Source organism: Parambassis ranga, chromosome 17 (genome assembly GCF_900634625.1).
Source record: "Parambassis ranga chromosome 17, fParRan2.1, whole genome shotgun sequence".
NCBI classification, from domain to species: Eukaryota; Metazoa; Chordata; class Actinopteri; family Ambassidae; genus Parambassis; species Parambassis ranga.
In genome coordinates, this window is record NC_041037.1 from 14,587,065 (window position 1) to 14,602,904 (window position 15,840).

Below are 15,840 nucleotides of genomic sequence, written 5' to 3' on the forward strand. Positions count from 1 at the left end.
AAACACTGAGGTGGAAGTGATGCAGGAATTAGGACCACATAAAACACTGTGGGAGACATAAAGTGCTGCCAGGATCCAGAAAAGTGTGGTTCAGGTTTGGAGGCAGTATAGGCCTGTGGGTTGGTCAGCAACATGAATTTTGTTATTCGCAGCCAACTGTGAATGTGTACATGCTGGATGAGACTTATCACATGTGTTTTCCTCTTTGAAAACACTCATAGGCCAGCTCACACACACACACCTACTCAGACGCCTCCGTCTTAACCGCACAATTTTTCCAAGCTCGGCAAAATGCATTGATAAGCAAGTGCACACACACACACACACACCGATACACTGCAGTGTGAAATTGGGTCAGCAGCGGAGAGTGGGCTTTAATGCTGAGCACATACGCTCTCTAAAACTGATCTGCATATTCATGTGGGTGGCTATCAAAATGACACACACACACAAGTAGACACGCACAGATACAAGCACGCTCATAAATAAGTACATGCATGCACGCATTGGCCTTATCCATCCCACACACATGCCCACATGCACACATACATGCTAATGCGCACACACACACACACAACAGACAACAAAGCACAAAGGAAACCCTGAATCTCATGGATATTGTAACTGTCAGGCAGCAACGGGGGGCATTTATGTTCTACTCATTCTAATTCTGTGACTAAAAATGAGCTTCTTCCTCTCCCCGCTGTACCATGTCAATCATTTTCTTCCTTTTGCTTTTTTTTCTCTATTCCAGCGTTTTTCTCCCGCTGGCAAAAGCAGTGATCATCATTCAGAAAAAAAAGTGATGTCCGGCTGATGCTGGCCGCCTGTCAGAGCTTCTCCCATTACTTCTTTTTTTTTTTTTTTAGAGTTATAACTTTGTCAAAAGTCTCAGAAGTGCTCACATTTCTCCAAAAAGATATTCATGCCCGAAAAACTGTAGAAAAATCACCATTACCTCGAATGAGTTTTGCTGCTGAGCCTAGTTTGGAGGAAAAAGAAGGCATAGTGAGGTGTGAAAGAGGGAAGGGATGGGGGGCACTGGAAGAAAGAAAGAGAGGAAGAAGGAATGAGAGGTCTCTCCCTAAGGATATACTTGTCAAAAACCCCTACTTTGCGTTTCTGACTTTTTCGGCAATGAACAACAGTTTTCTCTGACAAAGCATTTTCCTGCTTATTTGCAGATGGAGGGAGGAGACGGGGGCTCAAGTTGGAACGTGAGAAACTGAAAGGATGTAACAAAGGATTCGGAGCCGGTAAGCAGATAGCTCTGAAGGCCGCTAGGGGCCGGGGGAGAAGAAGAAGGGGGGAAAGGGATGGAGGTGGTGTGGGCTGGTGGGTCTTTTTGAAGAGAGAGATGGTGGGGAAAAGAGAAAGGAGGAGACAGAGAGAATGAGACACAGAGCGAGTGTGTGTCTCCTGTGTATGTGTTTGGGGACCCACACAGTGAGGCCTGAGCATGTGATTTATTTCAGAATACTAATGTCTCTTTGATCTCCTCTGCTTTAAAAAAAAAAGAAAGAAAGAAACACCCTGCTGGGATATTGCGGGCACACACACACATGCACACAAATGCACATATGTATTTAAATACAGGCACACACACACACATATACATACCTACAAGCACACATCCACATTAATATTGTGGTGTCCCCTCGACAGACTGCAGAACAGGGCTCATTTATGCACACACACACACACACACACATACTCCAGGGGGTCTGATCTACTTTAACTATCATCAAATCCATAGAGATCCAATTACAAAGATAGAGGGGTATTTGTTTTTCTCTGTACATCCTAAAAGACTAATTAAATTTTCATGTAAAGATGAAATTATCTGATAAAACAAAAATGTCTTTTCATGTTCATAATTGTAATGTAATGTGTTTTAATTGAGGATTCTTTTTCTGCCTATTTCAGCTGCATTTCTATGCCTCTTAACCTGTAAAGAAGTCACACACACACACACAGAGCAGTAATGTAGGCTCCTCTTGCTTTGGTTCTTTTTTTGTACACTTCCATCAAAATCAGGGTCATGAGGGGCTGCACCATATCCCAGCATGCATTTGGCAGAAGGCAGTCAATCACCTAGCTAACAAAGCACACTGGCAAATAAATAGTCAAACCCAGAACAGAAATGTTTCATTTCCCCCCTGAGTGTCGGCTTTCAAGGTAGTGTTGGAATAGAAGAATAGGCGAATAATAAAATCTTAATTCAAAGGTAATTTGACTTGATCAGAATAACAGCCGCAAGTGGCTGGGCAAGGTCATTGCCCATCTTGTTTTCATACCACACACACACACACTCAAGCCTCCACTGTAGCACTGGTTTATCTCTGCCTGCTTTACATGCTCTGAACTAAAGGACGATTTAAGTTAACGCTGGTGTTCCTAAGCTTGCCATGAGTTATAACAGCTTATTAGCATGACGGACCTGATAGAACGTTATCAAATAACTAAGAAATCATTCATCACAACACTTCCTCACTCATAAACATCAGAAATTACTGGTGAAATTATGCGGGCAGTCAGTTACCTCAGGCTCAGACTCCTGACTTCTCTGTGCAGCTTGAGATTCATCTATAAAAAAAAATTACATGAGTTTAATTCATACTTGAGTTGTTAGGCACCAAAACTACTTGGTTAAGTTTAAAAAAAATATGTCAGCCTCTCAGTCCAGGTGGTTTTATTTGCAGTCCTTCCCACAACCAGGGTGCTCATGTAAACACAAGCTGTTTAAATTAGCTTGTATGTGAATATGTTTAATGTTTAATGTTATTAATTCATGTATTCACTTACTCTGTTTAAATGCCTAACCTTAACCTGTAGTTTTTTTTTTAGTATAGGCCAAATCCAACCACCTGCAGGTGAAAACATCTTGAGGTGTCGGGGGGACTGGAACCTCAGACTCCTAAATGAAGGTACACTGCTTTACATTTACCCCCATCATCCTCAGCCTACCTCCATACTCTTTAGTTGGACTCTTGCTGCTGTATTGGCAATGATGATGGAAATATGATCGTATTTTTCATTAGCATTAACCTGACCATGTGGCAGGTTAATTTAAACGTGAGGTTTTTTGTGAGAATGTGGTCAACTTTAATGGTAGTTCAGAAATTTCAGTTTGGACCAAACATGGTGTGCAGACTTTGTACTGCACAAAGCATTTCATTGTTGTTTGTGTTGTGTTGTTTGTGTTGTTCCCATGCAGAGCTTTCTGTTAGACTCTGCATATTGAAACAGAATTTCTCATTATGTACTTGAAGCAGTAACTTCTCTCAAAGTTTCAATCTATCCGGTTGTGGTTGAGAGATCTTAGTTTCAGTTTTCAATTTCTTGGTTCACAGTCAGCTCCTCCTCCTGTTGGTGATGGCAACCTTGATAAACCTCACATGATATTATGCATGTAAGACCTACAATCTACAACTTGCACTTCTTAAAGTGGATTCTCAGTCCTCAGTATGATTAGTTTTTATATAATTCCCTTTGAATGCAGATTGGCAGCTGTGGACAGAAGCAGTTTTTCTTTTGAATATACATTTGACACACTGTTGTTGGTGTTGCAGAAGTTAGACAGCTGAGAAATTACTGTGCTGTGAAACTGCATCCTGGCTGGAAATATCTTGATGTTGTCTGACAGTTATCTGCAGCAATGAGGAAAAATACACCAGCAAAAACTCACAATAAGGACAGGAATGGAAGGTGCAGTGTTAAGTGTAAGTGTTTTTGTGTGTATTTTCTTTTGACACTTGCGGCACGTCTCTCCATGCTGCTCAGGCTTGAAATAGCAAGGGGTTAGTCGCTTTTCTCCTGCGGCAAGCCCTAAAGTCTCAGTTGATACATCGTATCTGTCAGCTTCTCCCTGATGAACACCTCCAGCAGCAGCCCTGGGGGTGTCGGTGCATGCAGCTGCTGGTCAGGCTCTTCTGGGTATCCTACCCTCCTTTTTCACAGTAGGCAGCAGATTGTAGCAGCTCGGTGATGCCACCTCTCATAAGGGGCCTGACACGACGCAGCAGCTCCAGCGGGATATGGAATCAGATGTGGTCATGCAGCACACAAAGGTAAAGATGATCTATCACACAGAAAACTCTCAACACCTGTTTTCAACTCAGATTGGACGGCTGATCACTGAGGTAGTGTCTATTTATTTATTTAGTTTAGATACTTTGAGCGCCTATAATGTAAATGTAAAATATATCCCAGTATGCACCATGACAATCCTACAAAATGGCCCTTTAAGAGACACTCTTGCATCCTTACTGTTTGCACCACAAGACAAGGATCAACAGCTTCTATTCCTGTGTACTTCACTGAAGCTGTTCAGTCTCTCACTAGCAAAACAGGTGTCCTGTGCAGCAGATGCTTTGCTGCTTGCAGACCTTTCCCAGACACACACACACACAGTCAGCACCCAAAGATGCCCTGAGGCCTGTGTAAGAGTCCTGTACAGCTCTGCAGGAGATTATAATATTTTTATATAGAGGGAACTTATTTGAGCTGCTGGAATCTTTCTCTCACCATCGTTACACCCGCCTCGCACTCAGGCAGCATTATTAACAAGGTAAACAGCGCCATCTCGTGGTTGCCTGCACTGAGTGGGTGGAGCTAAGTCTGAACTTGTCCTTTGTTGTGTTTCTGTTTTGAGGAAGCGAAGCTGACATGGTCCATGAGGAGCTGGTGTTCCGTCTGAACGACAGGGGGTACAAGAACTGGCTGAAAGCCGGGCGGTGTCTGCTCATCTTGAAGGATGGCCTCCACCCATTCACTGACCACTACATGAAAGCTTTCCACGGAGATCTGCTCAATCAGCACTCCCTGCTCAGATCCCAGTGCCAGACCTCAGCATGTAAACCGAGAGGGAACAAGGTGTGACTCATGTTGCTGTTCGTGCTTCCTGTGATTCAGATAAAATAAGTGTCCAGAGGCCATATTAGAGTCTGTTTTCCTCACGTGGTCATTTAACCCTGTATTTGTACAGCTGTCTTCAGCATGCCGTGTGTGTTCAGAGTGGCAGAAAGTGATCCTGAGACACCACAGACAGCCTGAAGCCACCATCAACTGGGACAACTGCTTCCCCCCAAACTGGAGGACAGACTACTGGGAAGTGGCCAAGGTAGTCTGCACACAGCCTTAATGACAGCTGTGGTCACTCACTCAGGATCAAATGTCATAAACAAACTGAGGTGAACTTTCGCTTCTGTTCAGTGAGCTCAGGATTTCACAGGAAATCAGGTTTATGAGTCAGAGCGATAACATCCAGCTTAACCACAGCAGGTAGGCCGGAGGTTTATGGGATATGTGGTCCAGGTACATGCACTGAGTGTGTACATAGACCTGGATCTCCTATTACATTGGAGCAGTTAAAAAATAGAATTTATGACAAACATAGACATGTTAAATATAGTAAAATGTTAAATAGGAACTATTATTGTAGCAAAGTGGTGTGGAGAATTTATTTAATGAAAGGGTTAAGAAAAAGGTACTGACCATAACATTACGGGACAAAAAACTTTATTTATCATCTGAGGATGTGTGAGTGTAATGTGGACCTCTGTCTCTCTGCAGGCCTACATGCCACGAGGTCAGGCCAGAGGGAAAGGGGCAGATCAATGCGACGCATCCGCCCTGCTCAACCTGATCAACTACTGCAAATATTTCTCATCTGTAAATTCACAAACAGTGAGAGAGGTAAAGATCCATATTCTTGGTGTTAGGATATTAAGTGTAATGGTTAAAGACTAGAACTCTGTGTGTGCCTTCATTTGGGAAAGGAGGCATATAACCCAAAGAAAAAGTTCCCACAGTCAAACACGGTGGTGGCGGAGTGATGCTGTGAGGATGCTTCACTGCATCTGGAAGTAGGAATCTTGTCGGAGTGGAAGAAGTCATTTAAAAAAGAAGACCTAAAGCAGTTTGCAGCAGAACTGGTTGTTGTTTTTTCTGTCAACATGACAACAACCCAAAACCCTCCTCTAGTGAAGATCTACCTCCAGGAGAGCAAAGTGTAATAATAATAATTTTGTCTCAAACCACGTGTCTGTCTGCTCACAAGCCTCTGTGACCTCCTGAGGTGGTCAGACGTGTTGGATTCTTTTAAATGTGTGGAACAGCAGCCTGTGAGTGTGAACTCGTGTGTGCTTCCAGGTGATCCGATTCAGGAATGAGCTGATGCATTCCTGTGATTTTTGTGTGACGGATGAATGGATCAGACGCTACCACACCACTCTGAAACACTTTGTGAACCATGTCCCAGAGATGGCCAGAGCTGGGCCACAGATAGATGAGGTGAGCATGTTCTGCACGTCCTGTGACGGGTTCGTCTCTGCCGTATATGATCTGGTGTGTGTGTTACAGTTTGCGTGCATGCGTATTGTTCCATCCAGATGCTGACCATCGATTTGACAGTGTATGTCTCTGGTGTGGACCTGATGGATTCTGCCGGCCCATCTGACGGGTTAGACACTGACTCTGTCAGGGACACAGGTGCAGAGGTAGTCAGCCAATGGGAAGCTGAGTTGCTGCAAGAGATGTTGCAGGAGTTTCTGCAGGGTGCTGCTGAGGATGAAGATGCAAAGACACAGGTGGGAAGAGCACATTTAAATACAATACATAAACAGAAACCAGTCACATGGCTTCCACTCACTTCCTGTTTTGTCCTTTAGGACACTAAGCTGTTGAAGAGTCTGGGTGGCTTCCTGCAGGCCAACATAGATCTGGGTGAGAAGTTTTCTGCAGAGCTCCAAGCCATCAACTCACTGGAGGTCAGAGAATAAAGAAGATGAATAGTAGAATAATGGAAATGTTGCACAGAGAAATATTGTAATATCTTTGTTTTAGGTCAGAATTCTATGTTGGAAAAAGGATGTGAGACAGATTTCACACACACATACTGTATGGTGTTTTTATACAAATGTAAATAAACACATTCATGGACTTATTGCTATTTTTTTGTTTTTAGTATAAAAAATGAGCACAGTGTAAACCCACTTCTAAATATTAAATATTAATATAAAACCAGAGCATCAACGCATCATGTATTGAAATGCTGGTGATTTACAATGACAATATTATAAGGTTTACTGTATTCAGACCCCTTTAAAATGTTCACTCTTTGTTACACTATGAGGTCTTATACAGACAGATGTGTGTCTTTCGTGATCAAGGCCAATCAGTATCATCAAACACAGCTGCACTCAAATGAAGAAGAAGAAATGATCAGCACCTGAGTTCAATATATGAGTCACAGCAAAGGCTCTGAATACTTAGGACCATGTCATATTTCACTTTTTCTTTTTTCATACATCTACAAAAATGTCAACAATTCTGTGTTTTTCTGTCAATATGGGGTGCTGTGTACATTAATGAGGAAAAAATGAACTCAAATTATTTTAGCAGATGGCTGCAATATAACAAGTAATGAAACGTTTAAGGGGGTCTGAATACTTTCTGCACCCACTGTACCTCTGCAATGGCAGGGACAGAAATGTCCTGAGGTGTATAAGGACAAGTGTTTTATGAGTGAGTATAAGTGTATTCAGCCACTTTTTACATCAAGAGTTGAATGTTTTCTACACTCACCAAATTAAACCGCAGCTCTGACTGATGTTTTGTTTGTGTGTGTGGGTGGCTGGTTGTTTTGTTTTTTTTCCTGTATATATTTGTGTGCTTATAACCTAAGTCCATTTGCTGGTGTGCACATGTGAATTACATTGTGGTCATCCACATGCTCATCAACTATGTTTTGTTGGCGTTTTCTCTCTTATTTTTTGATGCACAGAATGAGAACTGAAATAAAAAGACAGAAGTGTGGTTTCACTTTCCGAGAGCTATTATTCAGGTTAAAAACAAAGTGCATGGCTTGTAAAGCTGTGGGTGCATGACAGAAAAGTGTGAAAACCAGAAAAGCTTTTCCTGCCTCGTAGCCTTTCACACACTCGTCTGCTGCCACTTACAGTCTGCTGCACCTTCACCAGCGAGGCACAGATGAGTGGCTGCCTCAGAGTCAACATGGAGAGGGAAGGGACGCCGGTCCGGTCCATCTACTACGGGAGAATTGGAAGCGAGGCCACAGAGAGGCTGCTGGAGAGGTACGGACATGACGGCAGCTTTCTGCTGAGAGACAGCGACACAGTGCAGGGGGCCTTCTGTCTGTGTGTGAGGTGAGTGGATGAAAGTGATGTTTTCTGGTCAGATTGTTGGATCATTCATGATTCATCAATAATGGTGTATTGTTATTGGAAGCAACAAACTAAATACCTCGCTGTAAAAGTTCTTCAGTAAAACGAGACATGAAAATATAAATAACAGTTGGACCAAGCAAAGCAGAAAAAAGACATCACCAACAGAAGCCCCGGAAAGATTACTTTTATACACGCTACGTTTAAAAGGTTGGGGTCACTTGGAAATTTTTTCAATGAAGATAACATTAAAGTAATCAGACATACAGTCTAGACTTAATGTGCTAAATGACTATTCTAGTTAGAAAAGGCTGATTTTTAATGGAACATATACAAAGGTATACAGAGGCCCTTTCCCTGCAACCATCACCTCTATTTTCTAATGAAATATTGTGTTAGCTGATCGTGTTAAAAAGGCTCATTGATGATTAGAAAACTCCTGTGCAATTATATTAGCACAGATGAACTGTTATGCTGATCAGAGAAGCGGTAGAACTGGACTGGTGACCCCACACTTTGAACAGTAGTGTAGATATCATTAATTGAACTGAAACCATAAAATGGAGCTAGATAGTTAAATTAGTCTCATTTCCATTTGTGTATACAGTTGAGTAGTAGTTTAATTTATATAAAGAATATGTTTTACTTGATGTAAATCCACTTTTAGGAGTTTTACAATTTTGTATTTTCATTGATCACATAATTATTTATACTTTTCATCAATAAGAGGATGGAAGCGATGCTTATTTCTATCACATCTTTATCACGAAGCAACTGTTTTTTGCTCTTCTTTTAGTCCTTTGAATTTTTTGCAAAGATCTACAGTTAAACTCAACTTACGGCAGCATGAGTACATTTATGACTGCAAAAAAAGTAAATACAGATTTCCATATATAATATATATAATATTTCCATATATTATTATATAATATTATATTATATAATATTGTCATGTTATTATTATGACATAGGAAGAAATGTTGAACTTCTCAACTGAATACATTTAAGTTTAATTTTACTGCAACTATGTAATATTATAGATTTAATCTGTAATTTCAACCATTATGCCCTGCAGCCCATCACAAACACTGAAGTGACTCTTCTCTAACACACTCATGGAAATCTGTTGTGTAGCATATTATTTGTATCACAGTATGTTCTGTAAAAGATCTAAGAAGACCTTCCAACAAACAGAAATAAAGAAGTGTCCTTTATTAATGATTACGGGCAGGTCATGAAGTCGCTCTCTCTACGTCCCTGTTCTCCGCCCAGTAAGCAGCTTGCAAAGGAAGAAAATTAAAAACAAATAATGCAAAAACTAAACCAACACTCAGATATTTCAGAGGAACTGTATCAGTTTGAGGGGTAAAACCACTGTCTGGCTCCACCAACCTCCAACACAAAACTCACTGAGTCATCCTCTCCATTCAGAATGACATGTTTCTATCTTTTTTTCATTTTACAGGAAAGCACCATTTGTTCACACCTACAGGCTCATACACTCCACAGACGGCTGGAGTCTTCAAGTGGGTAAATATCTACCCAGACTGTACACACACACACAGCCAATGATGTTCATGAATTGTTTTTGTGTGTTTGTGTGTGTAACTCACAGGACACAAGAGTCAGCCTGCAGAGTTTCAGCACTTTGGAAAGACTGATAGAGGCCTATAGAAGAGCTACAGTCTCAGATGTTGGTATGGTCCCCCTTATAGACCCTCTGGACAAACGACAACTACAAAGCAGCTTGGGACAAGGTGCAACACACACACACACATTTGCATAGCTAATATACGCGCAAATCTGTTCCATGCACACACACACACACACACACACATGGCCTTTCATGTTTGTGAGGCCTCACAGATTTGTTTTTCATGAACAACCAACTGAACTCTAATACAGTTTTACCTCTGGTCTCCATCACAGAGTGTACCTACATGGAGATGAGCAGCAGCTCTTCTGTCTACTGATGCTGTATTTTTAGCTCAGCAGACCTGTTCTGCAAAATCAGCTGGATACACAAGATGACAGAAACAGCACACATCTGTGTACTGTCGAGACTACTTTGTCTGTGGTATCATTTGTTGTGGTATTGTTGTGCTTTTTCATCAATATTTGTGTTTCTTTTGTCAGTGGCGCAACAGGCAAAGAAGCTGCACACACCGTAAAAACATATGCACTCAAACATTATTCAGTCAGCTGTGCCTGAGAAAAAAACACTTCGCCACACACACACACACACATCAGAGTATGAAACCCGAACACACAGCAACATGTTAACATAAATACATCAGATGACAACAAGGCAGATGCTGACATCATAATCAGGCTCTCACAGTGCAGCTATAAAGGGCCTGTGAGGGTTTTAGGGCAGCAATAGTAGTTATGGGAAGTTTGAGTGACCTTGTTTGTTGCCGTTGCAAAATATGTCAATAGGAGTGGTTAGTGCTAAGGATTCTTGACAGTTAATGACATCATTTCTTTTGTGTAGGAAGGTGTTAAATTAATGCTGCGAAAATAAAACACACAGTATCTCAGTCGCTTGTGGTTTTGTTTTTTTAGATCTGTGTGGTCCGTCGTTGTGCCTGTGTGTGTGAGAATCAGGGTGTTTGCCTGTCCACACACATGCACATTTTTCACCCTAGTGAGTTCAGTCGTAATTATTTCACCATGTTTTATGTGTTTTAATGTAATCATTGTCTGTCTAAACAAAGCAGGAAATGATGCAATGCAGGACAAGCTTATCTTAAAATGTAGGCTGGGTACACTTGTTATTTGTGTTTATAGTCCGCACACCAGTGCGTGTCAGTGTAAATGGGTCATTAGGCACAGTGGAGGTATAGTGTTCAGTGTGTTTTCCTGTAGCTTAGCTATTGGTCAAACTAGTTTGCAGGTGTAGCATCACCTCAGGCAACATCTACCTAATTGCTCTATCAGTTTGATGAAGTCAATTCATTAATTAAGCAAATTAATTAATTCATTCATCTTAATATATTCCACAAGGATTTAAATGTATTGAATCATTATCACTGATTTATGTCATATTTTGTATTTTAACCAGAAGTCACCATGGCTTCTGTTATAGCTTTCAGCCTGTCAATGAATTTCGTGATCATCTGTAAAATAAAAAGGGAGAAAAATCATGTATATGTATTTTTATTTTTGTTTTTATTCACAATTTTTCACACTGTTGTTAATATCGGCAAAAAAATGGTTCCATATGGAAATATTTGAGATCACATTTATATCGTCGCCTCCTCCTCTTCATCACCTCCTTTCTTGCCTCAGTCATCTACTAGTTTGATATCAACAGCAGACATCCTTTGCTGAAGCTGTAAATTAAACATCTGAAGACATCTTCTGTCTGAGTTTATCAATAAACAAAAGTAACATATTTCACCCATGTGAGCCTAAACAGAGTTTAGTTGTCGACCATAAAAACACAGGCCACCTCTCTCGCTGACAGGCTGTCTACACGGACTGTAACCCATGCAAAGACACATCAAACACACACCTAGCAAGCATTCAACACATTTATAAAAATGCCAGCAGTGCACACATTTAGACGTATATTTTGATACGTCTGGCTTTTAAGACGTCTTCCCGTGGTATTGCTCTTCCACCTCTGTGATTTCTTCCTCGGGTTTAGATGGGGGCACGGGATGGAAGAACTAGTAACACATCACAAGAGAAAAAAAAATTGGAACTTATTTGCATACAAGTGTTTGTAGTTGAATGAACTGTGCGTGGTGGTCATATGTGTGTGTGTGTGTGTGTGTGCGCGCGCGCTTACGATCGATGTATCATTTTTTTCAAGGAAATTTTTGTATTTTAGAGGTGGACGAGGAATCGGAGGAAACAGAACCTCAGACACCCTGAAACACACACACACACACACACACACACGTCAATAAAATTCAAGGTCATCCATTTTCAGCTTCGTCCTGTTCTGGGAAAACTGATGTGTGTGTTCAACCTTTTGTGTTTTCAAGGCAATGCTTTACAGGAAATGAGTTTGAGCTTTTTTCTGTTTCTGCATGTATATTTGTTTTTTAGTGTGTGTGTGTGTGTGAGGGGGGGTGTTCAGGGTAGATGCTGTGCTGTGGTTTTTTAAACAAAAGACACTAACGCCTATCCTCTCACTTCTCCTTTCTGTGCTGTCTGTTCTCTCTTAACTTTGCTGTCTCTGCTGACATTGGGGACAACAACAGACTGAGTGTAAAAATAAACAGGTGTGTGATGAGACGGAGTGTGTAAGTCATTTTTAAATCGACATGTTAGTCATTCACTCAGACACACACTAAATGTACCTTTGATAGCGCACCAGTAGCAGCACAGCAAGGAGGATCATGGGTACTCCAAATGAAATCAACATGATCACCAGATAGTTGAGTTTCCACACTGACAACTCTACCACTACAAACACACACAGAGAAGCAGATTATAAGAGAACTATATAGAAAGCGGATCAATTAGTAGCAATGATCATAATAAGTTCAAGGAACCATTTGTAAACAGAAAATAAAATGGGAGTCGCTTTCTCTTCTGTTAAACAGGCCTGACAGACTGTAGCAGCTTTTACTGTTTCTTCCGTCTCGTCCATCTCTGCATACGAACTTTAACAGATAATATTGCCCTATGTCTTCGATATGACGCCATATCACATTTTCTTCATACTTTTTTAAAACTAAAAATCTACAAACTGCTCCTTTAAAACACTGATAGACGCCGACTGTAACACAGAGCACTCACCGACAGGGGTACTCCATTCACTCCATTGTGACGCTCCATAGCAACTTTCTGACAGTCTTGACCTTATTCTCACACTGTAGGTGCGGGTGGGGTTGGCATTCAGCTCAGTGTAATACTGCTGGCCTATGGTCAAATCCTTAGGTGTCTCCTGTTTGCAAAAGATTCATCAGTAATTAAGTATCAGACTGGTTTTTGTTCTCATTCTTTCTGGCTTCTTCTGTTGCTCAGCTCTCAAACGTATATACTGCACCTGGTCACCCATGTCCAGCTGGTAAACAAAACATTTGGGGTTGGTTTTTAGGCTGCGGGGCAAATCCCATGTCACTTTGAGGTTTCCATTTTCAAAAGATGCCGAGATGTTTGAGGGTGGAGGCAGCACCTCTGTGGCACACAATGAGAAGATAATAGACGGCAGTTCATTGTTGTTATATGGTGAAATAGTGATCTAAACCTAACTGCTGCTCAACTGTTAAAAATAGAATTATATTACCTAGTTGATCCATGTCATACATGTAGGTGTAAGTGGTCCACCTGTCGTGGCTTGACATATTGAAGTGGAGGATGACATTAAGCATCTCATCCCAGTTTACAAACATAGACACTGACCCGACTCTTTCCACAGATGTATGGTTTGTAGATTGAATTATGTAATCATCTAAACAAACACTGGATGAAAAGAGAAAAGGACATACATTTAAAACTGGATACACCTGATGTACTTCTGTTATAAATGTCTTTGGTGTCTCAAAGCAGCAAATTTAGCCTTTAATGCACATGTTCCTCTTACACATATATTACATTGGATTGCTGTGTTTCCACTGTTGCAAATCTGTTTGCTGGTTAATCCAATCATCCATCAAGTAAACATGCCTGCCCTTCCCAGACACAGTTTCCTGCTGTGACTTCCAAAATGCTTCAGGTTTGCTCTTGTTTCTTCCTCCACACTAATATTTACAACATCCTGTCCCCGGACCACCGGTATTCAGACCGGTGGTCTGGTCTGAGGCTGCATACAGTAGCTTGTATAGTAAAAGTATATATAAACATAAAACTATGTCATTTCAAAGTAGGAATACCTGATATCAACAGAGAGCTGAGTGTCTTTCTCTAAAGTGAGGAATGACCAGGAGCAGTTGAGGTCATTTGTTGGGTAAAATCTGCAGATGAAAGAGCCCTCCTCAATCTTCTCTACATAGTTTTCCTGGTTGCTTGAATTTTGCACATAGATCTGAAGGAGCAGAACAATACTAAAATGAATACTTTCATTTACATTCAAGTGCTGTTAAAAGATCTGTCTCACCTCTTCACTTTGCTCTGGACAGGTATTTGGACTGTTGACCTCAGTCTCTGAAAAGCACACAAATAACTGACATGAAGGTTGGTGGGTCATCAAGGTCGAACTTTGAAAATGCATACAACACAATATGCTGCCCAGTGTGAGCCTTTACGACACCACCCCGTTAAAAAAATGCTGACAATGTTGTCGAGATAAGCGCTCTGATAGCCATGTGTTCATACAGCCTTATTTTCAGTGTATGTTTGGGTAATGTCAAAAGTCACCTACCACATTGTGCGGCCCACAAAAACAGCAAACTGGACCAGAGTACTGGGTAAAAAGGCAACAGTCCCATAGTGGATCTAGGGGTTAAACACACACAGACATAAACGTCATTGACAGTTAAGTTCAGAGGGCAGTACACAGAGTTACATTCACCCATCAACCCAGTAACCCATCTTTGTTTACAGTGTGTCGTCATGTGATGACATTGCGCAACATATAGTGATTTAAATTTGAAACAGCACTATAAAACGGATGACTGACCTTTCCCAGATGCCCCCATTCGAATGGTTTAAAACTCATGTTGTATTTAAATCAAACCGGTTCATACACCCACACATAGGTGCTTTTTACTAAGACCACACTGAGTAATTTCCTGGCTTTCATACTTCCCCCTTTTAAGTGCATGCATATAGAGGGTGAATGTTTTTAAGAGACAGCACATGATCAGTATTATACAGTAGTATAAGGAAATTAGTCTTTCCTATCAGTGTTCATATTTTCACTGCTTAGATCTGTCTTCATATATTCCACAAAAAAAGAAAGAATTAGTTATTTGTACTTTATTTAAAATCTCAGAATGATACCCTGATTGGAAGTTCTGAGTCTCACATAAACACAAAAGCCTCCTGGCTAAAAGAAAAACCCATAAAGGAAAGAAGTCATTACCTCCCGTTCTCCTGCTGTCCCTCCACTCCGCTGCTGTCTGTGGTTCTTTGTGCTCTTTCTGCCAGAAGACAGTGACACATTTCTGGGGAAAGAAGAAGCATGACGTCACATACTGTACAGAGTTTCAGGAAGCCAGCATCTTTTTGTTTCTATCTTTTCACAACCCACACTGCAAGAACACAGGATTTTGAGCTACGTGTAGTTTTTTGGTTAAAACCACAAATATGTTTTCACAAAAATACAAAACGGTCACAAAAGAAAATGAATGGTGAAAAGAGTGCTCATATAGTACATTAAAATGTTAGACACACAAAAAATGTGAGTCCTCTTTTGTCTTATTTGTTTGCTGTGTTTTGTGCATCCTTTTTTCTGGATATTTGCCTGTTTAACAGTAAGACAATGTGATGTAAATGCTGGCTTAGGGGTTCTTAACTTATCTGAAATGTCATTAGTAGGATGCCTTTATTGTGGCTCATTCAGGTTCAGGTTTAAAATAAAATAAAAAAAAACAACGTGCTGCAGGGGGAGTAAAAAGATGTTCCCTGACCGGGAATCGAACCCGCACCACTATACAACACGATACATTTCGCGGGAAGCCTGCAGCTCCGTATATGCTCTCTGAGGATCCACAATAAAAGTTACTCGCTGGTCCTCCACTAGGTGGCAGCCATG

At 41.0% G+C, this 15,840-nt stretch overlaps 3 protein-coding genes across 5 annotated transcripts; 2 read left to right on the top strand and 1 right to left on the bottom strand.

The window, feature by feature from the left end:
- The first annotated feature begins 4,601 nt into the window (after positions 1-4,601).
- Positions 4,602-6,952, top strand: LOC114449879 (uncharacterized protein CXorf38 homolog). Its single transcript, XM_028427722.1, has 6 exons — positions 4,602-4,875; positions 4,988-5,122; positions 5,575-5,697; positions 6,154-6,294; positions 6,393-6,590; positions 6,672-6,952. The coding sequence occupies exons 1-6, from the start codon at positions 4,669-4,671 to the stop codon at positions 6,780-6,782; spliced, it is 915 nt and encodes a 304-aa protein (XP_028283523.1). The 5' UTR covers positions 4,602-4,668; the 3' UTR covers positions 6,783-6,952.
- Positions 6,953-7,370: 418 nt separating this feature from the next.
- On the top strand, positions 7,371-10,702 carry LOC114450292 (SH2 domain-containing protein 1A-like). 2 transcript variants are annotated; one of them, XM_028428312.1, is made up of 4 exons: positions 7,371-8,096; positions 9,652-9,712; positions 9,802-9,943; positions 10,116-10,702. In XM_028428312.1, the coding sequence occupies exons 1-4, from the start codon at positions 7,993-7,995 to the stop codon at positions 10,157-10,159; spliced, it is 351 nt and encodes a 116-aa protein (XP_028284113.1). In that variant the 5' UTR covers positions 7,371-7,992; the 3' UTR covers positions 10,160-10,702. The 2 variants fall into 2 exon arrangements, with proteins under 2 accessions (XP_028284113.1, XP_028284112.1); XM_028428311.1 differs by having other exon boundaries at positions 7,876-8,168.
- Positions 10,703-11,329: 627 nt separating this feature from the next.
- Positions 11,330-15,267, bottom strand: LOC114450291 (granulocyte-macrophage colony-stimulating factor receptor subunit alpha-like). Of its 2 annotated transcripts, XM_028428309.1 has the most exons (10): positions 15,169-15,267; positions 14,506-14,579; positions 14,242-14,288; positions 14,018-14,169; positions 13,432-13,607; positions 13,192-13,322; positions 12,942-13,089; positions 12,500-12,605; positions 11,983-12,064; positions 11,330-11,860 (listed from the first exon to the last, which is right to left on the bottom strand). In XM_028428309.1, the coding sequence occupies exons 1-10, from the start codon at positions 15,246-15,248 to the stop codon at positions 11,780-11,782; spliced, it is 1,077 nt and encodes a 358-aa protein (XP_028284110.1). In that variant the 5' UTR covers positions 15,249-15,267; the 3' UTR covers positions 11,330-11,779. The 2 variants fall into 2 exon arrangements, with proteins under 2 accessions (XP_028284110.1, XP_028284111.1); XM_028428310.1 differs by lacking the exon at positions 11,983-12,064.
- Between the last annotated feature and the right edge of the window lie 573 nt (positions 15,268-15,840).